Source organism: Scyliorhinus canicula, chromosome 1 (genome assembly GCF_902713615.1).
Source record: "Scyliorhinus canicula chromosome 1, sScyCan1.1, whole genome shotgun sequence".
Lineage (NCBI taxonomy): Eukaryota > Metazoa > Chordata > Chondrichthyes > Carcharhiniformes > Scyliorhinidae > Scyliorhinus > Scyliorhinus canicula.
The window spans coordinates 222,397,578-222,423,736 of NC_052146.1; the positions used below are offsets into that span (position 1 = coordinate 222,397,578).

At 44.9% G+C, this 26,159-nt stretch overlaps 1 protein-coding gene across 1 annotated transcript in view; it reads right to left on the reverse strand.

Annotated features, from left to right (window-relative positions):
• arid1b (AT rich interactive domain 1B (SWI1-like)) overlaps positions 1-26,159 on the reverse strand; it is a 633,019-nt gene that overhangs the window by 26,533 nt on the left and 580,327 nt on the right. The window contains exons 17-21 of the mRNA XM_038808360.1: positions 15,213-15,385; positions 14,545-14,695; positions 10,254-10,373; positions 9,484-9,580; positions 4,669-5,452 (exon numbers count right to left, since the gene is read on the reverse strand). Coding sequence (XP_038664288.1) covers positions 4,669-5,452; positions 9,484-9,580; positions 10,254-10,373; positions 14,545-14,695; positions 15,213-15,385 — 1,325 coding nt within the window. The remainder of the gene's footprint in view (positions 1-4,668; positions 5,453-9,483; positions 9,581-10,253; positions 10,374-14,544; positions 14,696-15,212; positions 15,386-26,159) is intronic.

Consider the following 26,159-nt stretch of genomic DNA (forward strand, 5'->3'; position numbering starts at 1 on the left):
GCATAACGCTGCTCAGTAGGTGTCATGGCTGTAGATGCATATGCGACTGGGGCCCAGGAGGAGGATTCGTCCCACTGGAGGAGTACTGCCCCAATGCCAGCCTGGCTCTCATGGAGATCTTTGTCTCCTTGGCAGGGTCGAAAAACGCCAGTACTGGGGCCTTGGGGAGTTTTGCCCTGAGCTCACGCCACTCTCGCTCATGAGCGGGGAGCCACTGGAAGTTGGTGTTTTTTTTTTAACAAGATTGCGGAGAGCTGTGGTGTGAGATGCAAGGTTGGGGATAAACTTCCCAAGGAAGTTGACCATCCTTAGGTAGCAGAGGACCGCCTTCTTGTCTTCCGGTGTCTTCATAGCGTTGATCGCCAACACCTTGTCTGCATCTGGCTGCACACCGAACTGCGAAATATGGTTGCCAAGGAACTTTATTTCTGCTTGACCGAACGAGCATGTGGCTCTGTTGAGTCGGAGGCCATGCTCGTGGGTCCTATGGAACACTCGTTTGAGGCGATCGATGTGCTCTTGAGGAGTCGTGGACCAGACAATGATGTCATCGACGTACACTCGCACCCCCTCGATGCCCTCCATCATTTGCTCCATTATTTGGTGAAACACCTCCGAGGTGGAGATGATGCCCAAGGGCATCCGGTTGTAACAGTAATGACCAAATGGGGTGTTAAATGTGCAGAGCATTCAACTGGACGTGTCCAGCTGTATTTGCCAAAACCCCTTTGAGGCATCCAGCTTTGTGAAAAACTTGGCGTGAGCCATTTCGCTGGTGAGCTCTTCTTCCTTAGGGATAGGGTAGTGTTCTCTCATGATGTTACGGATCAAATCTTTGGGGTCGAAACAAATGCGAAGTTCCCCTGATGGTTTTTGACACAAACCATGGAGCTAACCCAGTCCTTGGGTTCCGTGACCTTAGAAATGACGCCCTGGTCCTGGAGGTCTTGCAGCTGCTGCTTGAGGCGGTCGTTGAGGGGTGCCGGAACCCGACGCGGTACATGGACCACAGGCGTGGCATTCGGTTTCAGAAGTATCTTGTATCTGTAGGGAAGTGTGCCCATACCTTCGAAGACGCTGTGGTATTGTGCTATGATGTCCTCTAATTGGGTTTGGAAGTTGGCATCTGGCGAGGCGTTGCCTCAGCGGGCGACATGGTGTGAACCCGCTGCACAAGATTCAAGATTTTGCAGGTCTGAGCACCGAGCAAGGAAGCTTTGTTCGATCCTACAATTTCAAAATGCAGGGTAGCTTTTGAAGAACGATGGGATACCACAAGCTGGCATGAGCCACTGGCAGCAATGGCATTGCCATTGTAGTCGAGAAGCTGGCAGGCCAGAGGAAGACTGCTCGGCTTGATGTGGATGGCATCCAGGTCAGACTCAAAATGAGGTTCGCTGAAGCGCCGGTGTCCAGCCTGAAGCATATGCGAGCCTTGTTGACCGTAAGGGTGGAACAGCACTCGTCGTCTGGATCAATGCTCATCACTGGGAGTTGTTTAACCTTTTTTGCGGAAAGCATCGTATGCTTGGTGATGATGCCCACCCGGAATGGGGATGTGAGGTCCTCGGTGTCAGGATCTGGAACCATGTCGGAGTCTGTAATGGGTTGCTGTACTGACCGGATGTTCCTGGGTTGCTGTACTGACTGGATGTTCCTGTGCTGCGGCTGAGATCGCTGTGTGTTGGGCAGTTGAGCAGATCTGCACAGGGCTGCGTAGTGGCCAAGCTTGCCACACTGGAGACAGCGTCGAGATTTCGCGGGACATTGCCGCTTTAAGTGGGCGGAGCTGCAGTTGTTGCACGTCATGGCTCCGATGTCAGGATGCTCCGTGCGCCACCGCGCATGCCCGGTGCGGTCGAATGATGTGCGCAGTTCGGTCGTCGGCCTCACCGTCCCCTCGGTCGTTGCGCGCATGCGCAGGAGCCTGGGAAAAGCGTGCAAAATGGCCGCCCTCATCCAGACTCAGGCCCTGGAGCTGTTTTACAGCCTGCACTCCCTCCGCATCGTGGGGGCCTTGCCGCGCCGTCTCTGCTGCCTTGATATGGGAGTACCGGTTATTAGCGTGCTCATGTAGGACGCAGGTCTCGATAGCGATGGTAAGGGTGAGCTGCTTAACTTTAAGGAGCTGCTGGCGAAGGGGATCAGAGTGGATCCCGAAAACGATCTGGTTGCGGATCATGGAGTCGGAAGTGGAGCCGTAGTTGCAGGACTGCGCGAGGATACAGAGATGAGTTAAGAAGGACTGAGAAGGTTCATCCTTACCCTGAAGCCTCTGCTGGAACACATAGCGTTCAAAGCTCTTGTTGACTTCGATGTCACAGTGGCTGTCGAAGTTCAGCAGGACTGTTTTGAACTTGGTCTTGTCCTCACCTTCAGCAACGGTGAGGGAGTTTAAAATGTGGATAGCGTGGTCCCCGGCTGTAGAGAGGAAGAGAGTAACCTTCCTGGCATCCGATGCGGCCCGAGGTCGGTGGCTTCAAGATACAGCTGAAACTTCTGCTTGAAAATCTTCCAGTTAGCACCAAGGTTGCTGGTGATGCAGAGTGGTGGGGGAGGGCGGACGCTGCCCATGTTACCGGATGGCTGATCGCTGGTCAAAGGCAGACTATCTCAAGGTAGGTCCGTCAAACTCTAACATGACTCACTGGTATCATGATGTGTTGGGTAAGCTGGATCTGCGAGGACTGCGTTTACTGTAGCAGTGAGACAGACAGGCTTCCAACACTTGAAGAAATGCAACTCTATGTTATTGAACTCTTAACTATCATACAAACTTTAACCGTGGGAAAACGAGTGCCCTCTGGCTTTATAGTGGCTGTGTCCTGCCTGGTGATTGGCTGCTGTGTTCTGTGTGTTAATTGGTCATCCTGTGTGTCAATCAATGCCTGTCTGTGCACCATCATATACCTGTGTGTATATCATGACAGTTATAATCTTGCAAAATTTCTTGGATTCTGGAAGGGTTCCAGTGGATTGAAAAATAGCTAACGTAACAACTTTATTAAAAAAAGGCAGAAGATAGAAAGCAGGAAACTACAGGCCAGTTAGTCTAACATCTGCTCGAATCTATTATTAAGGAAGTCATAGCAGGATTCTTAGAAAATCATAATTTGATCAGGCAGAGTCAACATGGGTTTAAGGGAGATAATATTTAACTTAATTATTAAAGTCTTTTTGAAGAAGTAACAAGGTGGATAAAGGGGAACCTTCAGATATGGTGTACTTAAATTTCCCAAAAAAACATTTCATAAGTTGCTACACTGACGGACATGGTGTGTAGAGGATATCTTGCCAGCATGGAAACTGGATTGATTAGCTAACGGGAAACACAGAGCAGGGATAAAAGGCTCTTGTTTCATGTTGGCAAGCTGGAATTAGTGGAGTGCCACTGGACTCAATGCTGGGGCCTCAATTATTTACAATCTACATCAATGACTTGGAGGAAGGGACTGAACATATGAAAGCTACATTTGTCAAGATTCGTAAGAAAGTAAGTTGTCAGGGGGAGGTAGAGAGTCTGCAAAGGGAAATGGACAGGTTAAATAAGTAGGTGAAAATTTGGCAGATATGATGGAGTATTATGTGGAAAAATATAAAGTTGTCCACTTTGGCAGGAAAAATTCGAAAAATATACTTTTTAAATGAAGGGAGTTCGCAGAACTCAGTGATACAGAAGGGTTGTCTTCCTACATGAATCATAAAAAGTTAGTCTGCAGGTACAGCAAGTGATTAGGAAGGCAAATCAAATGTTGTTTATTGCAAGGGGAATGGAATATAGAAGTAGGGAAGTTTTACAGCAGTTGTACAGGACATTGGTGAGGCCATATTTGGAATACTGCATGCAGTTTTGGCCTCATTTGAAAAAAATATATATTTGCATTACAAGCAATACAGAGAATGTTCACTTAAGACATTCCTGGGGTGAAGGGCTTACTTGATGAAGAAAGATTGAACAGGTAGGGCTTATACCCATTGGAATTTAGAAGAATGAGAGGTGAACTTATTGAAGCATACAATATCCTGAGGGGACTGGTGGGGTAGATCCCGGGAGGATGTCCCCATTTGTTGGGGAGACTATAACTAGGGGATATAGTTTAAGTTTAAGAGGTCCCCCTTAAGACTGAGATTACAAGGAATTTTCTCTCTTGGTGGTTGCTAATATGTGTAATTATCTTCTCCAGAGAGCAGTGGAGGTTGGATCATTGAATTTATTTACGTCAGAATTGGACAGATTTTTGATTGACAAGGGAGTCAAGGATTATCGGGGGTAGGCAGGAGAGTTGAATTGAGACCACAACCAGATCAGCCAGGACCTTATTGAATGATGGATCAGGCTTGAAGGGCCAAATGGTTTACTGCTGTTCCTAAGTCCTATGTTCCACGTGTTAAGCAGAAATTTCAGTGCACAGTATACATAGAATCTACCCTTTGAATAAACAAGAAAAAAAGTCTGGCACATTTTCCTAACTTTTATGATTTGACAACAAAACATTCATTGCATGTCCTGCTTAAAACAAATCACTTAATGTTATACCACTTGCAAAATTCTCCAAATCCACCAATTGAATATCTAGTGTGTTTTAACATCGAGCCAATGAAAAGTACTGGCAATATGTACTGAAGTCAAACTTAATTCAAACTGACAAGTGTTTTCAGTTTACCTACCAGTGTCTTTTGAGGTAAGTTTTCGTCTTGCTTTTAAGACTGGTTGTGATGCTTCCACTGAACCGGGAGGGAATGTAATTTCCCGCCTGACTGAAGGTGGATGTTGTTGTGGAACAGCGACCTGAGAGGCTGGAACTGGAGGGCCAACTTTCTGCATCTTCATGGATGACAGGTAAGGGGACTTGTTGGGTGACATTCGGTTTTCTAGAGAACGCTGAAAGGGAGCTGGACTGGGAGCCCTGGAAATGTGGTTTGGCATTGAAGGGTGGCTCGGATAGGATGGCTGAGAAGGTCGTGTGATAGGAGCCGTGGGAGCTGAAGACATGTATGAAGGCTGACGCTGGTTAACATGAGAAGGCCATTGACTTTCATGATTCATTCTCTGGTCAGGTAATATCATTTCATCAGTGCGATTCATCCCTGCATATGGCGATGCCTGCGGAGGTGCACCAGCACCTTGCCTATTTGGGTATGGGTATGGTACATCATTCCGTGATTGCCATATGCCCTGCTGTGGTCCTTCAGTGGATGTCACTTGCATTGGTCCTCCTATCATTTGTGGTGGTATTCCATGCTGCTGCATTGGACCTGGGCCCTGCATCCTGTCTCTATTGTATGTTAATGGATACTGGTTTTGCATTGTTCTCCTGTCTGGTCCAGAATAAGTATTTCCATATTGGTTGTACATTTCCTGCTGTTGATTGCCATATTGCATGTTGTACACATCACTCTCATGGCGCTTTGGTGGGGGACCATACATGCCATCCATGGGTCGTTTATAATTCTGCGTGACAAGACAAAAACAATGATGAATACTGGCAAATGCAGGACTATCACTTTACTCATTAAAGGAATGTTGCACCCTACAAAACAATCTAATGTTTGCTGGAAATAAAATCTAAATTCTGACCCCGATGCACATTTAGAAAAAGAGTATTTACTTAAGTATCATAGAAATGGGAACCCTGTAGCTCAAAGAAAACTAGCCACTTTGCAAGTCACAGTTTAAAACAACCAGAAGGATGCTTAAGGGTTCAAAAACTCATCAAATCAAAGTTGCTCAAATTCAAGACATAAACATCCTATTTTCTTTGCTGTCAAATTGGAGAGCGTACTGTATACTGAAGAGAAATCGTCCATGCCCGTCAGAGTTATTACGGCACAGAAGGAGGCCATTTTGCCCATCATGTCCATGCTGGCTCATTGTAGAGCAATCCAATCAGTCCCATTACCCCATCATCCAAGTTAACAATCAAATCCAAATGGGATCATAGATCATAGAATTTACAGTGCAGAAGGAGGCCATTCGGCCCATCGAGTCTGCACCGGCTCCTGGAAAGAGCACCTGACCCAAGGTTTTTAAAAAAAAATTTAGAGTACCCAATTATTTTTTCCAATTAAGGGGCAATTTAGAGTGGCCAATCTACCTAACCTGCACATCTTTGGGTTGTGGGGGTGAAACCCACGCATACACGGGGAGAATGTGCAAATCCCGACCCAAGGTTAACACCTCCACCCTATCCCCATTACCCAGTAACCCCACCCAACACTAAGGGCAATTTTGGACACCAAGGGCAATTTATCATGTCCAATCCACCTAACTTGCACATCTTTGGTCTGTGGGAGGAAACCGGAGCACCCGGAGGAAACCCACGCACACACGGGGAGGGTGTGCAGACTCCGCACAGACAGTGACCCAAGCCGGAATCGAACCTGGGACCCTGGAGCTGTGAAGCGATTGTGCTATCCACAATGCTACCGTGCTGCCCCTGCAAGTTTAGAGGGAGGACTTTTGATTAAAAATGCCACATCCCCATTATGGATAGCAAGGTGATAAGGATAAAAAGATATGAGTTTCAGGTTGGGTCTGATCATTGCTATGTTATCCAGATGATGGGAGTAATTGGGGGCTTGTTCAATTGAACAAGTGGTAATTTCCAATATATAACTGTCCAACACAAAGAAAATTTGCTGGTCTTCTGAGTTCAGTTGTTTCCATAGCCGTTTCCAAGTGGGTATCATGGCCCTCATGGTATTCAAAGAACTTAACCTGGAGTAACTATCCATCAGTGACATCATGTAATACAAACGGGATCCAATGGAATCTTTTTTTGTGCATGAGAGAAAATTGGCATTTTATAGGCAGTGTTTTAGATTTAGATTTAGAACAGTACAGCACAGAACAGGCCCTTCGGCCCTCGATGTTGTGCCGAGCAATGATCACCCTACTCAAACTCACGTATCCACCCTATACCCGTAAACCAACAACTCCCCCTTAACCCTACTTCTTAGGAAACTACGGGCAATTTAGCATGGCCAATCCACCTAACCCGCACATCTTTGGACTGTGGGAGGAAACCGGAACACCCGGAGGAAACCCACGCACACACGGGGAGGACGTGCAGACTCCGCACAGACAGTGACCCAGCCGGGAACCGAACCTGGGACCCTGGAGCTGTGAAGCATTGATGCTAACCACTATGCTACCGTGCTGCCCCGTGCTGCAGAATGTTTTCTGCAAACATTCCCTCCTCTTTAAAGAGAAACATTTTGTTACTTAAAGGGAACTAAGGTACTTAGAGGGTTCATGCATATAGATTTTGGAAGATGGAAAGAAATTGAGAAAGTAGTTAGCAAAGCATATGGGATACTGGGTGTTATAACTAGAGGCATCGAGTACAAAAGCAGGAACGTTATGTTGAATCTTTGTATAGCTTGTTTGCTCTCAACTAGAGTATTGCAACCAGTTCTGGTCATCACACTTTAGGAAGGATGTGAGGGCCCTTGAAAAGGTGCAGAGGAGCTTTGCAAGAACGATTCCAAGGAGGAGGGATTTTAACTACAAGATCAGTTTGGAGAAAGTGGGATCGTTTTCCTTGGAGCGAAGGTTCACTAAATTGGGCCCTATGATGAGAGGATTGTCCTATGAAGAGAGGCTGAGTAAATTGGACTCACAAAATCTAGTTTAAAATAAAGAGAGGTAATGTCATTGATCCAAAAGGAGTTGATCGGGTTCATGCTGGAAGATTTTTTCCACAGTTGGAGAGTCTAAAACACCGGCACAGTGTCAGGATAAGGGGCCAATTGTTGGGGACTGGTTGAGGCCAAATTACTTCACTCAAAGGGTTGTGAATCATAGTGCAGAAGGAAGCCATTCAGCCCATTAAGTTTGCAACGACCCTCCAAAAGAGCACCCCACCCATGCATGCTCCCCTATCTAGCCCCGCAACCCTGTAACCCCACCTAACCTGCACATCTTTGGACACTAAGGGGCAATTTAGCATGGTCAATCTACCTAACCAACACATCTTTGGACTGTGGGAGGAAACCGCAACACCTGGAGGAAAACCACCCAGACACGGGGAGAACGTGAAAACTCCACAGTCACAAGGGCCCGAATTGAACTCGGGTACCTGGCGCAGTGACGCAGCAGTGCTGAACACTGTGCCACCGTGCTGTGAACCATTAGAATTCTCCACCACAGAAGGTTGTGGATGCTCCATCGTTGAATACACTCTAAGGTTGGGATAGACAGATTTCTGGTCTCTCAGAGAATTAAGGGATATGGGGCGTGGGTGGAAAATGGACTTGAAGCCCAAGATCAGCAATGGTCGGACTAAATGGTGGAGTAGGCTTGATGGACCATGTGGTCTATTCCTGCTTCTTTTTCTTGTGAGCAAAGGAGGTATTGAGGAAATTTAATATCGGTGTACAAGATCATGACAGGTTTAGTTAAGATAGATAAAGAAAAGCTGCTCTCATTCGGTACCTGTTCCAATGAAGTCACCACACTTTAAAAAGAATGTGAAGGCAATAGAGAGAATGCAAAAAAGATAAACAAGAGTTGTTCCAGGAGTGAGAGACTTCAATTATGAGAATAGATTGATGAAGCTGGGCTGTTCTCTTGAGGAGAACTGAAGAGAAGGCTGAGAGGAAATGTATTTGACGTGCTCAAAATAGTGAGGAGTCTGGGCAGACTAGATAGAGAGAAACTGTTCCCATTGGCAAAATGTTTAAGAACCAAAGGACATTGATTTAAATTGAGTGGAAAAAGAACCAGAGGTGACATGAAGGATAACGTTTTCAGGCACTGAGTGGTTAGGATCTGGAATGTGCAGCCTGAGAGTGTGGTGCAGCAGGATCAATCATGACTTTCAAAGGAAATTTGATAATTATCTGAAGAGAAAAATCGTGCAAGGCTATGGGGGAAAAAAAGGGGAGTAAGATTAGCTGACTAGCTCTTACAGAGAGATAGTACAGGCATGACAGGCCAAATGGCCTCCTCCTGTATTAGGTAATAGTGCAAGGAATAGGAAACACAGATCTAAGTTTTTGGGCAATAGATACTGGGAAGATGTCAGGAAGAACTTTTTTATGCAACGAATATTAATGACCGACAACTCACTGGCACCAAGGGTGTGATCAATGATTTGAAATTAAATTGGATTGGTACTTGAGGGAAATAAACTTGCAGGGCTATGGGGGTAGAATGGGGGAATGGGACTGACTGGATTGTTCCACTGAAAATCAGCAAGGACTTGTTGGGCTGAATTGAACTCCTCTGTGCCATAATTACTCTATAATAATTCTGCAAACGATCATTCAAATTTAATGGGTAATTTATTTAGGAAAAGTTGTTTTTGTGAACAGGTAGCTTTCATAACACGTAAATATTATGAAATTTGATAATATTTAAAACACAGCAGCTGTAAGATAATAAAGAAGGAAATGTAATAATGGCTCACAATCATTAATTTATTTTAAGTATGAACTTCATGGTTTTATTTTTGCTTTGTACAATTATGACAACTTCACCTGCTGCTGTGGATACATTCCAGCCTGATGACCTCCATATGCTGCCTGTCCTGAAGGGGGACCTTGCCCTGGGTATTGTTGCCCATAAGGATCGTGCCTGTAACAGAAAAGTTTTAATACAGAATTCTGCATCTTCTCAACTCGGGAAAGAGATACTATTCCTAGCTGATAAAGTAAATTAATTTGATTGCAGCCCAAAAATTGTCATCCATAATTTTAACAAAAGTTTGCTATTCGTAATTTCAGTTAAGGGGGTAGTTCTGGCTCAGTGAAGACAAACATGAAAATTCTAATCTTCATTGTAAATTGAAAAGACTATTTATACTTACCAAAAGGTTGGCAGATAAAATACGTACTTGGATAAAGAGAATTCATATCAACAGTCAAGCAACTTAATGTTAACTGTTGATGCAGCATGAACACCTCCAATTTACACCAAATGTTTTAGCATGATGAGCAAGGTGCAAAACTCTTATCTTGCGATCACCTATAGCTATTTACACTGAGATGTTATAAGCAGCATGTGCATGCAGTGAGAATTTCAACACATCACCAAATTAAAACAATTAGCCTGGGTGAAAATGGAGTTTTGTACAAACTTAGATTTTAAACCCTCAGAATGGATGGGTCAAACAGACACTCCAGCAACAATGCTGATCCACAATATGTTCATGGCAGGCAAGTGGAATGAAAATGGCCCCTTTCTCAGAGGACTACACCTCAAATCTCACAGATGTTTTAACAATTAGTTCAATTAATACCAAATTTACCTTTGTTGTGCAGGGTAGCGGTTTGGGGAGTACATGCTTGGGTCACTGTTTGATGGCATCATGTTAGACTGACCTCCTGGAGGTCCCATACTGCCTTCAGGACCCATCCCATGTTCAGGCCTGGAAGGAAAACAAGAGATTTTGTTTTTCTTGCTTTCGATTTAGTTACAGGGTAACAAGTCAGATATTCTCTGTTACTAGTCCATGTGAAAAGTAATAAGTTACAAAATAAATTCTATTTCAATGAATACAATACAAATTGTTTTTTGTGATACTATCAGCATTCAACCAAGACACTTCCATCGGATAAACCTTCTTATAATTTGAATCTGTTCAACTTTCAGCCTTCAATTCTTGGGCTCCCTCTGTCTCTAAGGTACTTGAGTACTTTTTCCATCAGCCGGACTCATTTTCTTACTCTGCTAACCTCTGATACTTTCTAAACTGCATTAGTTTGCATTTATACAGTCCCTTTAACATAGGCATACAACTCAAAACCCTCCATAGAAGCTTTGCATGTTTCTCATTGACTCCCTTATTCTTACTTCTTATTAATGTCTTTATCAAGAAAATCACTGCCCTTCATGGTGACAAATGCTGAAATACTAGCCAATCTCCAATAGTACTGCTCAAGAGCTATTGAGGAACTAATCAAATAGAGGGGGAAGCAGGCCTGGGCAGATGTCATTGCCGGAACTTAAAACAACGGTAGATTGTGGATTCAATTTTGGGATGCAGAGGTAGCAGGGCAAGATGTTGAGGTGACATACTGATTTGTAAAAGAAAAGAAAAGAAATCTGGGCCAGGAAGCGACATGCATGATGAGATTTGGGAATGGAGTACCAGTAGGTAGGGTGGAAAGTCCTAGGGTAGGTTTTTGGATTCCCCCCCCGTTTCTTCTTGCATCACTTTGATGAAGTAGCTGATCACATGAGCATTTTATTCCTTGCAACATATACTAATTAACTTACTACAGAAACTGCCACATTCAAAGCAATATCTCAACAAAGGTCCATGACAGCGGTATCTTTTGCTGCAGGATGACAGTATTGAATATTTTGGGGCAATGCCACTAAGAAAAAATTAAAATGAAGGAGAAACGACTTTTGCAGTTTGACAGGTGAATAAAGCACAAAATAACAAATTAAAGAGATAACTAATGAAAAATAAAACTAACACCTAAACTCAGTGGTCATGACACTGACAACAGGCACTGGAACCGAGTAGACACCAAACTACTTGAACATATATATTCTAATCATCAAAATGAGGTAAGAGCAGTCACGGTCACTGACAAACACAATCACTGCCCTAGACAATCAACTAGAAGGGATTTATGTAATATAGGAAATTAGGACATATTCTTTTAGTAGGCACATGGGTTCAAATCCAGCCCACTTGAACGGATTTTTAAAAAAATCTGTCAGCCACAAAGGTAATACATTAAATTTACTTATGCACTCAAAACTCCCTAGTGCATGAGGATCCACATGAAAAGAATAGAAGTTTCACTCATGTCAGGAAGCTTTATAATCTAGTAAATGGAAAATATTAGCCTGTTCTGTTAAGTGGTGTTCTTGAGACTGAATCACTAAGTAGCTGACTTTGCTATATCATCATGCAGGCTAAACAGCAAAAGCAGCATGCTACAGACAAAGTTAAATTAGCCCACAACCAAGGGATCAGGTCAACCCTCTGCAGCCCTACATCATCCAGATGTAAATGGAGGTGGAAAATTAAACAACAGGAAAAAGCTCACCTGCCATCTCGATCTTTAACCATGGAGGAATCATAGAAATTACAGTGCAGAAGGAGGCTAATCGGCCCATTGAGTCTGCACTGTCCCTTGGAAAGAGCACCTACCTAAGCCCACACCTCCACCCTATCCCCATAACCCAGTAACCCCACCCAACCTTTTTGGACACGAAGGGGCAATTTAGCATGGACAAGCCACCTAACCTGCACATCTTTGGACTGGGGGCTTTGTATAGCTGAAGCATGACTTCTTCTCCCTTGCATTCTAGTTTGTAAGATATAAAGGCCAGCATTCATTAGTCTTTTTGATTATTTTAGAACATAGAACATAGAACAGTACAGCACAGAACAGGCCCTTCGGCCCTCGATGTTGTGCCGAGCAATGATCACCCTACTCAAACCCACGTATCCACCCTATACCCGTAACCCAACACCCCCCCCCCCCCCCCCCTTTAACCTTACTTTTTTTTTAGGACACTACGGGCAATTTAGCATGGCCAATCCACCTAACCCTGTAGTTGTTCATGATATTTTAATGACCTATGTACCTGGGATCTCCAAATATCTTCGGACCTCCACCATTTCTAATTGTTAACCATTTAGAAAGTATGTAAAGGCCTGGATTCCTTTAGCCTTTTTGATTATGTTTTATACCAGTTGATGCTAAAAAGGTTATGGGCCTGACAACATTCTGGCAATAGCCCCGAAACTTATGGTACAGAAGTTGCCGTATCCCTAGCCAGGCTGTACCAGTAGAGCTACAACACAGGCGTCTAACAGATAACGTAGAAAATTACCTAGGTATGTCCTGTCCACAAAAAGCAGGACAAATCCACTTGACCAACTATTAACCCATCAGCCCCCTCTTGATCATCAAGTGATGGAAGGTGCCACTGACGTTGACATCAAGGGGCACTTACTAATTAATAATTAATAATCGTTATTGTCACAAGTAGGCTTACATTAACACCGCAATGAAGTTACTGTGAAAAACCCCTAGTCGCCACACTCCGGTGCCTGTTCAGGTACACAGAGGGAGAATTCAGAATATCCAAATTACTTAACTGCACGTCTTTCAGGATTTGGGGGAGGAAACCGGAGCACCCGGAGAAAACCCACGCAGACACGGAGAGAATGTGCAAACTCCGCACAGAGTGACCCAAGCCGGGAATTGAAACAGGGACCCTGGAGCTGTGAAGCAACTGTGCTAACCATTGTGCTAGCGTGCCCAGCACGGGAACTCAGCATGAGTGCAAAGGAGTTTGTAACCATCTTGTGCCAGAAGTGCTGAATGGATGGTCCTTTTCTTCTTCCTCCTCTGGTCTCGTATCTCAGAGGGCACAGGTTTAAAGTGATTTACAAAAGAAGCAAAGTGATGTGAGAAAAACTTTTTCATACAGTGAGTGGTTGGGGTCTGGAATGCACTGCCTGGAAGTGTGGTGGAGGCAGGTTCAATCGAGGCATTCAAGAGGGCATTAGATGATTGTTTGAATAGAAACAATGTGCAGGGGTACAGAGAAAAGGCAGGGAATGGCACTAAGTCATCATGGACAACCAGTGCAGACACGATGGGCCAAATGGCCTCCTTCTGCACCGTTCTGTTTGCTGATTTGAAGTCTTCAGCTTGACTCACATTGCTTCAGATAAAATGCTCTCATGTGGCAAGACCTGGACAACATCCAGGCTTGAGCTTATAAGTGACAAGTGTCAAGTAATCAAGCCACACGTGTTGGGCAGTGACCATCTCTGATTACATTCAATGGCATTACCATCACTGAAGCCCCATCAGCAACATCCTGGAGTCACTAGGAACGCACTGCCTGGAAGTGTGGTGGAGGCAGGTTCAATCGAGGCATTCAAGAGGGCATTAGATGATTGTTTGAGTAGAAACAATGTGCAGGGGTACAGAGAAAAGGCAGGGAATGGCAGTCACAAAAATGACTTGGCTACTAAAGCAAGTGAGAGGCCAGGTATTCTGCAGCCCACCTCCTGACTTTATACACTCCCTCCATCGTCTACAAGGCATATGAGGAGTGTGCCGAAATTCTCCACTTGCCTGATGGTACACAGCTGCAGCAACACTCATGCAGCTCACTATTGAAGGTGAAGCAGTCGGCTTCATCAATTAGCCAAACACCCAGCTGCTCCATCACTAGTCTCCTGGGAATACAACATGTATTAGCTACAATTCGTCAAGGGGTGCATACACACCATCCTGAATTGAACATATATTGCTGTTGCTTCATCATTGCTGGGTCCAAATCCTGGAAATCCCTACACAGCAGCATTGTGGGAGCACTTTCACCATATAGACTGCAGCTGTTCAAAAGGATAGCCCACTACTATGTTCTCGTATCAGTTAGGGAAAGCAGTAAATATTGGTCTTGCCAATGACGTGAATATCAAGAGAACGCATAAAAAAAATTCTTGCTGCTTACACGGGGAACGAAAAGATGTTTCATTCTTAGCTTTGGCATACTTCACCTTGTCAAAATAGAATTATTATTTTGATTCAAAAATTCTCACAAAGATTTACCTTCTCTCATAGCCAGATCCATAAGCATACTGCTGCCGCTGACCCATATTCAAGTTAGCCATTCCTCCTGATGGAGTACGGTTGTACAGATCCTGAATCCCACTATTAGGCATTACTCCAGGAGGCATAAAAGGATCATTACTTCCAGGCACTATGGTGAAATACGTAATGTTAGTTTAAAAACAGTTCATTATGGCAGAAATACTAAATTACTTAAAACACTGCTCATGTAAAATTGATTATAAATTAGTTCTGCTAATTTGTCTCCATATATCCTATGTACAATAAATAGTTATCTGATACACAGAATAGTTTTAGAACAGGCAGAACTGTTATCTTTTAAAAGTCATGATAATATTGATTACTACAGCAGCCTAATTTAGTTCCTTTGTGGTTTTTGACCTTAAGTTGTATAGGGTACACCTCACCAACTAACACAGGATCAAGTAACAACTGATTTCACTTGACTATCATACTGATTTGTGGAAATGTGGAGGATATTATTCTTTCAATCTCTGATGCATTGTCATGAGAGCATTTAGATATTATATATAAATATATAGCAATTATTTTTTTGAAGTGCAATGGACAGAACAATAGCTGTGTTTATGAAAGTCCTCGAGGTCAAAGACAAGCTGGAAAATGAATTTTTAATGAAAATTAGCTACCTTTCCTCATACCACCAAAGGGATCCTTATTAGGTTCATATGACATTCGACCCATCATTTCAGGCATATTCATGCTCGGTTGGTATGGTGTATTCGGCGTCATTGAACCCCATTTCTGGAAACCTGGGTCACTAACATCCGAGAAGGGATCCTGTACACTGATTGCATTATTCCTGTTCAGGTTAAATATAAGAGAAGCTGATAATTGTAAACTAACACAGGACAATAATTTCAGACAAACAAATTAATTTAAAATAAAAACTTTTTATTTCCAATGTTTCTGACCCCATGAAGTGTACTGTGGTCAGTTCGGGCAGCACACCTCAGGCAGGTTATATTTGGTTTGGATGGGTGCAGCAGATTCATCATACTGAGGCTAACGATGAGATCAGGTTACAGTGTCCAGGCTTGTATTCTCTTTCGGGGTAATCTACAGGAGGCGTTTCGGATGATTAAAGGAACTAATAAGAGAAGATGGAGAGAAACCATTTCCTTCATAGTGAGAGAGTCCAGTACAAAGGTCATTACAATTAAAAGTTGGAGGTAGATGGTTTAGCAGTAACTTCAGGAGGCACATCTTCGCACAAAGGTAATAAAAATATGAAATTCTCTTCACTAGAAAGCCTTTGAGGTTAGGTCAATTAAAAACACCAGAACTGAGATTGATAGATTTTTGTCACGCAAGGATATTAAGGGTCAAGGAAACAAGGCAAATATATGGGATTAAGATACATATGTGTCAAGAACTAAGTGAATGGTTGAACAGGTTCAAGGGGATGAATGGCCTAGTCTTGTTGTCTTTATCCTAGGTTCTTTTGGTCAATCAAATACCAGTCAACTACAATTAGTTGCAATCCTGCTTTCTGAAGGGGGATCCCAAATGTAACCCGTAGGGAACGTGAAGCTCAAATGAGCTTAGTTCAATTAGGCTGGTTTTGCCAGCTTGCTTGTGGGGAGGCAGTGGTTTAGTGGTATTATCACTGGGCTAGTAATCCAGAGACCCAGAGTCAAGCTCTGGGGGCCAGGTTTGAATCCTGCCATGGGAGATGGTGAAGTTTGAACTTAATAAAATCTGGAATTAAAAGCCTAAAAGTTGACCATAAAACCATTGTCGATTGTCGTAAAAACCCATCTGGTTTACTAATGTCCTTTAGGGAAAGAAATCTGCCAACCTTACCTGGTGTGGCCTACATGTGACTTCAGACACACAGCAATGTGGTTGACTCTTTAAAGAAAAGTGCCTTCAGGGGTGGGCAATAAATGCAGGCCCAGCCAGTGATGCCCATATCCCATGAACAAAGAAAAAAAAACACCAAGTGGAACTAATGGGCAGGAAATAGGGTAATTAATACAGAAAAAATATAGAACTCTATTAAAGTATTATGTTGGGCAATTATTCTGTAGCTTTGATTGAAACTGTGGAAAGGTTCAAAGTTGAGACTATTGCACCCTTTCAACCGAAGTTGATTGAATGAACATGAGCAACAGTCATAAAAGATAACACAGAGAGATAATGTGCAACACAATGAATCTCTGTCAGAGATCCAGTAGTCCTTTGCACCTTTGGTGTGGTAGACAACTGCTGGAATTGGCCTGACCTGACTTTCGGCTTAATGATACCCTACGTTTGTTAGACTCGGTTATCAATGCCTCAAGGAACTGAAAAAAAATGTTGTTACACAGCTTAACAACTAGATAGAGACAGACTGCTTGCTGAGATGAGGAGAAATTTCTTTACCCAGAGAATGGTGAGCCTATGGAATTCCCCAGCACAGAAAGCAGTTGAGGCCAAAATATAGTGGGCACGATCTACTGGGCACGCTGTGCCCGATAAACAGCGTGCCGCGGCGAACGTGGCCAGTAACTGTCAGGAGACCCGCTCCTGAGATCTACCCGGCTCGCCACACCTCGGGAGATCTAACATGATCTCACAAGATGGCGTGATGTGAATCCCGCCCATTATGGGCGGTATAACTTTTTGGCAAGTATGCAAGTTAGAGCGAGACAATTAGCCTTACTCTAACATGCAGATAACCAAGGCATTGGAATCTATCACCTTCACCTTGGAGGCCCCGGGCAAGCGCCATTCAGTACTGGGCCGGGATTCTCCCCTACCCTGCGGGGCGGGGGGTCCCACTCCGCGTCGGGCCTCCCCAAAGGTGCGGAATTCTGCGCACCTTTGGGGGCGAGGTCCGCGCGGGAGTTGTTGGCGCCACGCCGACTGGTGCCAAAACCGGCGCCAACAGCGTCGGGGCTGGCCGAAAGGCCTTCGCCGGTTCGCGCATGCGCCGGTGCGTCAGCTGCCGCCACCACCGGCGCATGCGCGGTTGGGGGGTTCTCTTCCGCTCCGCCATGGTGGAGGCCGTGGCGGCGGCGGAAGAAAAAGAGTGCCCCCACGGCACTGGCCCGCCTGCCAATTGGTGGGCCCTGCTCGCGGGCCTGGCCACCGTGGGGTCCGATTGCCCCCCAGGGGCCCGCTCGCGCCGCCAATCCCACCATGGTTGAAACCACGTTGGTGGGAGAGGCCTCTCAACAGCGGGACTTCGGCCCATCGCGGGCCGAGAATCGCCGCAGGGGGCTCGCCAGGGGCAAAATTGTCCGACCCCCCGCAGGGTCGGAGAATCGCCCGGGGCCGACGAAAATCCCGCCCCCGCCGTGGCAGGAATTCTCCGTCACCCAGGAATTGGTGGGGGCGGGATTTTCGTCGGCCCCGGGCGATTCTCCGACCCTGCGGGGGGTCGGACAATTTTGCCCCTGGTCTTCACAAACGGGGACCAGATGGAACGGCGCAGGTGGGTGTCTCCCAGAGGATTGGAGGCCCCAAGGTGCATGCCCTTTGGTTAGGATGGTACCCTGGAACTGCTTGTGCCACCTGGGCAACTTGGCACTGCCAGCCTGGCAATGCAAAGGTGCCCAGGTGGCACTGCCAGCATGCCAGGCTGGCACTGCCAATATGCAAATGCTAGCATTTTTTTTTTTACAAGGTGGTGTTTGGGCTGAGGGTGCCTTGTGCGGGTGCAAGGGGCCCAGGGACCCCCTCACAGTGAGTTGGGACTTTGGGGGCTGGTGGGTTTGTGGGTCGCTTAAGTGGTTGGGATGCAGGAAATGTATCTAAGTGCAGCCTTGCCGCGCATTTTCCGCTGATGCCCTGTATTTAACCGGAGCCATGTTAGATAGCATTGTGTTTCTCACCGCTGTGGGTGCCGGTAAACATGCGGCTAAACACACTCGCTATGGAACATTGTTCCCATTTGGCTCGATTACGTCTAGAATGATTTCAAGAGAGAGTTAGATAAAGCTCTTGCAGCTAAAGTGATGAAAGGATCTTGGGGAAAACGTGAATCGGTTACTTCATTGGATGATCGGCCATGATCATAATTAATGTTGGAGCAAGCTCAAAGAGCTAAATGGCCTAATCCTGCTCTTATTTTCTATGTTTCTATGAGAGCTGTATTTATAAAAGGGATCCAGTGACCCCCCACCAATACAGGGGTCACAGACAATTAAAGTCCAACTGCACTGCTCCAATTAGTAGAGAGAGATGACACACATTACAAACCATAATAGTCAAACTTTAAAAAGGGAATTACCTATGAATGTTGTCGGGCATGACATACTTATGTATGTTCTTGGGCACTGCTTATTAACATTTTAGGGTAGAAAATGTTTTTTAAATAAGTTGGTAGGACTATTTAATTTGATTTTCTATGTATATTACATTTCCTATGTTATCCTACGCAAGGTAGCAAAATATTTCCAACCTGCCAAGTTAAGAGTGCAAAATATTCTTCAATAGTCAGTCTACACCTTAATGATTTTTGGATATTCTAATATTTTGGCTTACTTGATGAATAAAATCTTTGGCTTGCCAGGTTTCATCCATTTATTTGGATAATTCAGATATTTGTTTCACATTAATTACAATTTGACAAGTTTACAGCATCAGTTTCTATTTTAAATGTGCACATAGAGGCATCACGGTGGCGCTGTGGTTAGCATTGCTGCCTCATGGCGTCGAGGTCCCAGGTTCGATCCCGGCTCTGGGTCACTGTCCGTGTGGAGTTTGCACATTCTCCTCGTGTTTGCGTGGGTTTCACCTCCACAACACAAAGATGTGCAGGGTAGGTGGATTGGCCACGCTAAATTGCCCCTTAATTGGAGAAAATGAATTGGGCACTCTAAATTTAAAAAAGAAAATGTGCACATAGGAATTTATAATGAAAGAATTGACTGGGAGTGCTCTCAGACAAAAGATGTATTACATAGATAGTTCTTTGAATAAACCAGATTCAGTAAATTCAAACCTCTTTGGATTGGGTCTTTTTCTTTAAGAAAATCGCAGCTCAATTATGCTGGAAAATTTCCTTTTATTCTTATTTGCTCTCATCTCCGCCTTCGAGTTTTTATAAACTAATACAATTTACTAACTAGTGGCAAAACATTTCTTGTGTAAAGAAATTAGCCCAATCTCTCTCCTCACTCTCAGTGACAATTTTCAATGGCGCATTTGCCATTGAATTCTCAATTAGAATCATAAGGTGCGATTTAGTGGATTTGAGTTAAAGTCCGTCGAGTGGCACGTTTAGCAGGGTATTTCTCATCGCCAGCAACTGAAGCTCGCCGGCAGGAAAGGCTCCTCGCCAATTGGGGAGGAATTTTGACCAGCTGCCCCGATCACGCCCATAGTCTATTACAGAGTAAGATGTTATTCAATACATCATACCTATGCTAACTCTTTGAAAGAACTAACCAATTAGTCACACTCACCTGTTCTTTCCCCCTAGCCCTGCAAATTGCTTCTTTTCAAGTATATATCCAATTGCCTCAGAAAACTATGATTAAATCTGCTTCCACCACCCTATACTCTGTATGCTGCACCCAATGTCTATGTTTATATATTTACATCATGTACATAGTGTATTGATCCTATGTTCTATGTTTTCTTGTGTGCTTTTATGCATGGAGTGATCTGCTGGACTGTATGCAGAACAATACTTGACTCTGTACCTCAGTACACATGGCAATAAATCTAAATCTTTCAGCTAGTGAATTCCAGATTATAACAATTTACAACAATTAGAGGAAACCGTTTTTCCCCAGTCACTTGATAAAATTTCATAATTTGAAGAATTTATATCAAGACTCCTTATTCTTTTCTGCTGCAGTGTAAAATAGATCTGTCATCCCAGTCTCCTTTCAGAACTGATGGTAAATCTATATTTTTATGTTCTCTATATTAACAATTTAATTTAGAAATGTTTGAATACCTTAGGGGAATAGATAGAGTAGACAGTCAGAGACTTTTTCCCCGGGTGGAACACACCATTACAAGGGGACATAAATTTAAGATAAATGGTGGAAGATATAGAGGGGATGTCAGAGGCAGGTTCTTTACCCAGAGAGTAGTGGGGGCATGGAATGCACTGCCTGTGGAAGTAGTTGAGTCGGAAAAGTTATGGACCTTCAAGCGGCTATTGGATAGGTACATGGATTAGGGTAGAATAATGGAGTGTAGGTTAACTTCTTAAGGGCAGCACGGTAGCATTGTGGATAGCACAATTGCTTCACAGCTCCAGGGTCCCAAGTTCGATTTCGACTTGGGTCACTGTCTGTGTGGAGTCTGCACATCCTCCCCGTGACTGCGTGGGTTTCCTCCGGGTACTCCGGTTTCCTCCCACAGCCCAAAGATGTGCAGGTTGGGTGGATTGGCCATGAAAAATTGTCCAAAATTCTATGATTAACCTAGGACAAAAGTTCGGCGCAATATCGTGGGCCGAAGGGCCTGTTCTGTGCTGTATTTCTCTATCTCTATCTATCTATCTACCTTCAGTGGGAATGGCAGCTGGTGAGAGGGGCATTCGTATTCAATTAATTAACTAAATTATGAATACTATGTAATGGTGACCAAGTAATGTCCTTTCGGGAAAGAAATCTGCAGTACTCACAGGGTCTGGCCAACATGTGGCTCCAGATCCAGAGTAATTCTTAACTGCCCTCTGAAATGGTCTAACAGGCAATTACGGCAGAAAATAACTCACCGCCCAGTATCAGCCTAGGGCATTGAATATGACAAAGGTGTACCCAGTTCAATTAACGCTACAAAGCCCTCCTCACTAACATTCGGGGACATGTGCCAGAATTGAGGAACTGTCCCTACTCTACTTAAATCTGACATGGTCAAACTCACAGAATTATTCCTTGTCCTAGACACCACCTTCTCCATTCCTGGGTATTACCAGTCCCACCAGGACAATACACATAACGGAGGTGGCAGCAAACAAAAGAGGGGTTGGGCCTCGGAGTGCTCAACATTGATTCTGGACACTATGAAGTCTTGTGGCATCAGGTGAAACATGGGTAAGGAAACCTTAAGCTGATTACTATCTACTTCCCTCCGTCAACCGATAAATCAGCATTCCTCCACGTTGAACGTCACTTGGAAGAACTGAGGGTAGCAAGGACACAGAATGGGTGGAGGAACTTCAAGTTCCATCACCTATGCTGGCTAGTAGCACCACAACTGACCGAGCTGGCCAAGAGACTGGGTTTGCAGAAAGTGATGAGAGAACCAGCAAGGAGGAGAAGAAAAACCTGACTAAACCTTGCCCTCACTAATCTGCCTGTTGTGTATGCATCGGTCCATGAGAGTACTAAAATTGAGGCAACCCAGTGAAGCACAGGACTACTTGCATGTTGAACAGTGAATCCAGTATGCTGTAGACAGAGCTAAGCAATCCCAGAACTACTAGAACTACTGGAACAGATCAAAGATCTGTAGATGAGGACAGTTCAGTTGATGTAGTTTTTATGAACTTCAGCAAAGACTCTGACAAGGTCCCACATGGGTGATTTATAAAAAAGGCAAATGCAGATGGGATATAGGGTAATTTGATAAGGTTGATTCAAAATTGACTTAGCTGTAGGAGACATAGGGTGATGATAGATAGCTGCTTTAGTGACTGGAAGCCAGTTTCCAGTGGCATACCACAGTGATCTGTGCTATTATTCATGATTTGCATAAACAACATAAATGACTTTGTGGGGGTAGGATCAGTAAGTTTGTGGATGACACAAAGATTGGCTGGGTGGTTAACAGAGATGTGGGGCGCGATTCTCCGCAAATGCGGAGAGTCGTAAAGGCTGCCGTGAAACCGGCCGTGTTTCACGGCAGCCTCCGCGCCCCCTCCCGGGACCCGATTCACCCCCCCGGTCGGGGCTAGCATCGCGGTCCCGGGAGGAACGGCAGCACGGGCTTAGCGAACGTTCGCTAAACCCGGCCGCCAAGACTCACGGCGGCTGACGCGCACGATGACGTCAGCCGCGCATGCGCGGGTTGGACGGCTCCAACCCGCGCATGCACGGATGACGTCATTGCGCATATGCGTCTAACCCGCGCATGCGCGGTCCGTCATGCCCCTCAGCCGCCCTGATCCTGCGGGGCGGCGGAGGGACAAAGAGTGCGCGGGAATCGGACCCGCTGCCCGCGATCGGTGGGCACAGATCGCGGGCCCATGCCACCCTTGGCACGGCCCCAATCGGTGGCATGGTTGTGCAGAACGGCACTTTGATAACTGTGATAGCAGGTGTGTTTAAATTTGTGAAAACGGCCGTAAATGCCTGGGAAATCGGCCCATTGGATAGGGGAGAATTGCTGCTCGCCGTAAAAAAATGGCGAGCAGCGATTCGTGTCGTGGGGCGGCTGTGGGGGGGGGGGGGGGGGGGGGGGAGAGAGAATAGCGGGAGGTTGGGAAAAATGTCGGGAAGGCCCTCCTGCTAATCTCCGACCCGTCGTGGGGGGGCGGAGAATCGCGCCCGTGGAGTGTCTTGGGTTACAGGAAAATATAGTCGGGATGGTCAAAAGGATGGATAAGTGGCAGATGGAAGTTAACCCTGAAAAGTGTGAAGTGATACACTTTGGAAGGAGAAATTTGACAAGAAATTATTCAATGAATGGTCTGACACTGGGAAGTTCTGAGGAACAAAGGGACGTTCGCGTGTTTGTCCATAGATCTCGGAAGGTGGGAGGGCAGGTTAGTAGGATGGTGACAAAGGCATAAACTTGCCTTTATCAATCAAGGCATAGACTGCAAAAGTAGGGAGGTCATGATGGAGTTGTATAAAAGTTTGGTGAGGCCACAGCTGGAGCACTGTGTGCAGTTCTGGTCGCCACATTATAGGAAGGATATGATTGCACTGGAAGGCGTGCAGAGGAGATTCACCAGGATGTAGCCTGGGATGGATCATTTAAGTTATGGAGCAGAGAAGACTGAGGGGCAACCTGATCGAGGAGTACAGGATTTTGAGGGGTATGGACAGGTGGATTGGGAGCAGCTGTTCCCCGGAGTTGAATGGTCAGTTACGAGGGGACACAAGTTCAAGGTGAGGGCCAGGAGGTTTGGGGGGGGGATGTGAAGAAAAGCATTTTATCCAGAGGGTGGTGACTGCCTGGAATGCACTGTCTGGGAGGGTGGTAGAGGCGGGATGCCTCACATCCTTTAAGTAGTACCTGGATGAGAACTTGGCACGTCATAACATTCAAGGCTGTGGGCCAAGTGCTGGCAAATGGGATTAGGTAGATAGGTCAAGTGTTTTTCACGTGTCGGTACAGACTCGATGGCCTGAAGGGCCTTTCCTCCATTGTATTTTCTGTGATTCTGTGTGAAAGCTCTGCAGTCCTGCCACATCCAGTCACAAGTGCTCGTGGACAATTAAACAACCAACAGGATGAGAAGGCTCCACAAACATCTCCATCTTCAACCAAAGAAAAATTGCTGGAAAATCTCAGTAGGTCTGGCAACATCTGTAGGGAGAGAAAAGAGCTAACGTTTCGAGTCCAGATGACTCTTTGTCAAAGCTATAGAGAGAGAAAGTGGGAAATATTTATACTGTGGAGTGAGAATGAAAGATGAGTCATAGCCACAGAAACCCAGGGAAACCGGGTGCTAATAGACACAGAAACCAAGGGGAAAGAATGCTGATGGCAGTCCCCAGAGAGAACAAAAGGTGTGAAAGGCCAAACTGCAGAGAAACTAACATCAGAGGGTAAACTGTGACAGATGTAGATGTTGGGGGGAGGGGAAGGGGGAAGCAAAGAGGAGAAAGGGTAATGAAAGGTGGATAAGATAGGGGGTGAATATATATAAAGAAAGACAAGAACAAAAGAAATGGTAAAAGACATTTAAAATTAAATGGGATGAAAACAAATGGATCGAGGTGGGGGAGAGCTAATCATCTGAAGTTGTTGAACTCGATGTTGAGACCGGAAGGCTGTAGCCTAATTGGAAGATGAGATGTTGTTCCTCCAGCTTGCGTTGAGCTTCACTGGAACATTGCGGCATGTGGGCATGAGAGCAGGGTCTTGTGTTAAAATGGCAAGCAATCGGAAGGTCAGAGTGTTGAATACACACAGACCAAAGATGCTCACTAATGCGATCACCTAGTCTGCATTTGATCTCTCCGATATAGAGGGGACCACATTGGGAGCAGCAAATGCAATAGACCAAATTGAAAGAGATGCAAGTAAAATGCTGCTTAACCTGTAATGAGTGTTTTGGGCCTGGGATGTTAAGCATGGATTTCTGTGGCTATGGGTTTCTGTGGCTATTAGCACCCCGTTTCCCTGGGTTTCTGTGGCTATGACTCATCTTTCATCTTCACTCCACAGTATAAATATTTCCCACTTTCTCTGTCTTATAGCTTTGACAAAGGGTCATCTGGACTCGAAACGTTAGCTCTTTTCTCTCCCTACAGATGCTGCCAGACCTGCTGAGATTTTCTAGCGTTTTCACTTTGGTTTCAGATTCTAGCATCCGCAGTAATTTTCTTTTATCTACATCTTTAATGATGGCAGAGTTCAGCATGTCTTTCCAATAATGAGGCTGAAAAGTTTTTAGCCATCTTCAAGAAGTGCTGAGTGGATAAACCATCTTGACCTTCTTAAATCCCCCAGCATCACAGTTGTCAGACTTTAGTCAGTACGATTCATGCCACATGATTTCAATAGAAGTCTGAGCAACAGCCTATGGGCCTGCAATTGAATCCCAGGTATAAAGAGTTGTGCTCCAAAACTAGTCACATTGCTTACCAAGCCGTTCCAATAGTGCCACAATATTGCCATGCAGCTGACAAAGTGAAAACAATTCTCAGGTGTGTTCATTCCACAAAACACTTGACAAATGCAATCTGGCTAATTATTGCCCCATCAATCTACAAAGGGGCAGAAGGTGTTGCTACACAAAACAGTTGGAAGGTGTTGCTGGTAGTGCAATCAAGCAACACTTACTTTGCAGTAACTTGCTCACCAATGTTCAGTTTAGGTTCTGCCAGGACTATTTGGCTCCAGAGCTTATTTGCAGCCTTGGTTCAAACTTGGGCAAAAGATTTGAATTGAGGTGGTGAGTTGATAGTGTCTGCCCTTGACATTAAGGCAGCCTTTGACCAAATGTGGCATCATGGAGTCCAAGTAACACTGAAGTCAATGGAAAATTGGAGGAAAACACTCCACTAGTTGGAATCGTACCTAGCACAAAGGAAAATGGTTGTGGTTTTTGGAGGACAATTACCTCAATCCCAAGACATTAGCTTCAGAAGTTTCTCATGGCAGTGCTCTGGGCTCAAACAACTTCACTGTTTTATTGGTGTCCTTCCTTCCATCATAAGGTCATAAATGGGATTATTTACTGATGATTGCAGTGTTCAGTTCTTTTTGTTACTGTTCAGGTATTGAAGCAGTCCATGCCCATATGCAGCAAGACCAGGACAACATTCAAGCTTGGGCAAGTAATATTTTGTGCCACAGAAGTGACAATGACCATCTCTGACAAAAAGAGAATCTCACCATCTCCTCTTGACTTTCAATGGATTGCAATTGCTGAATCCCCCATCATTAACATCTTGGGGGTTACTATTGAACAGAAACTTAACTGGAACAATCACATAATTACTGAG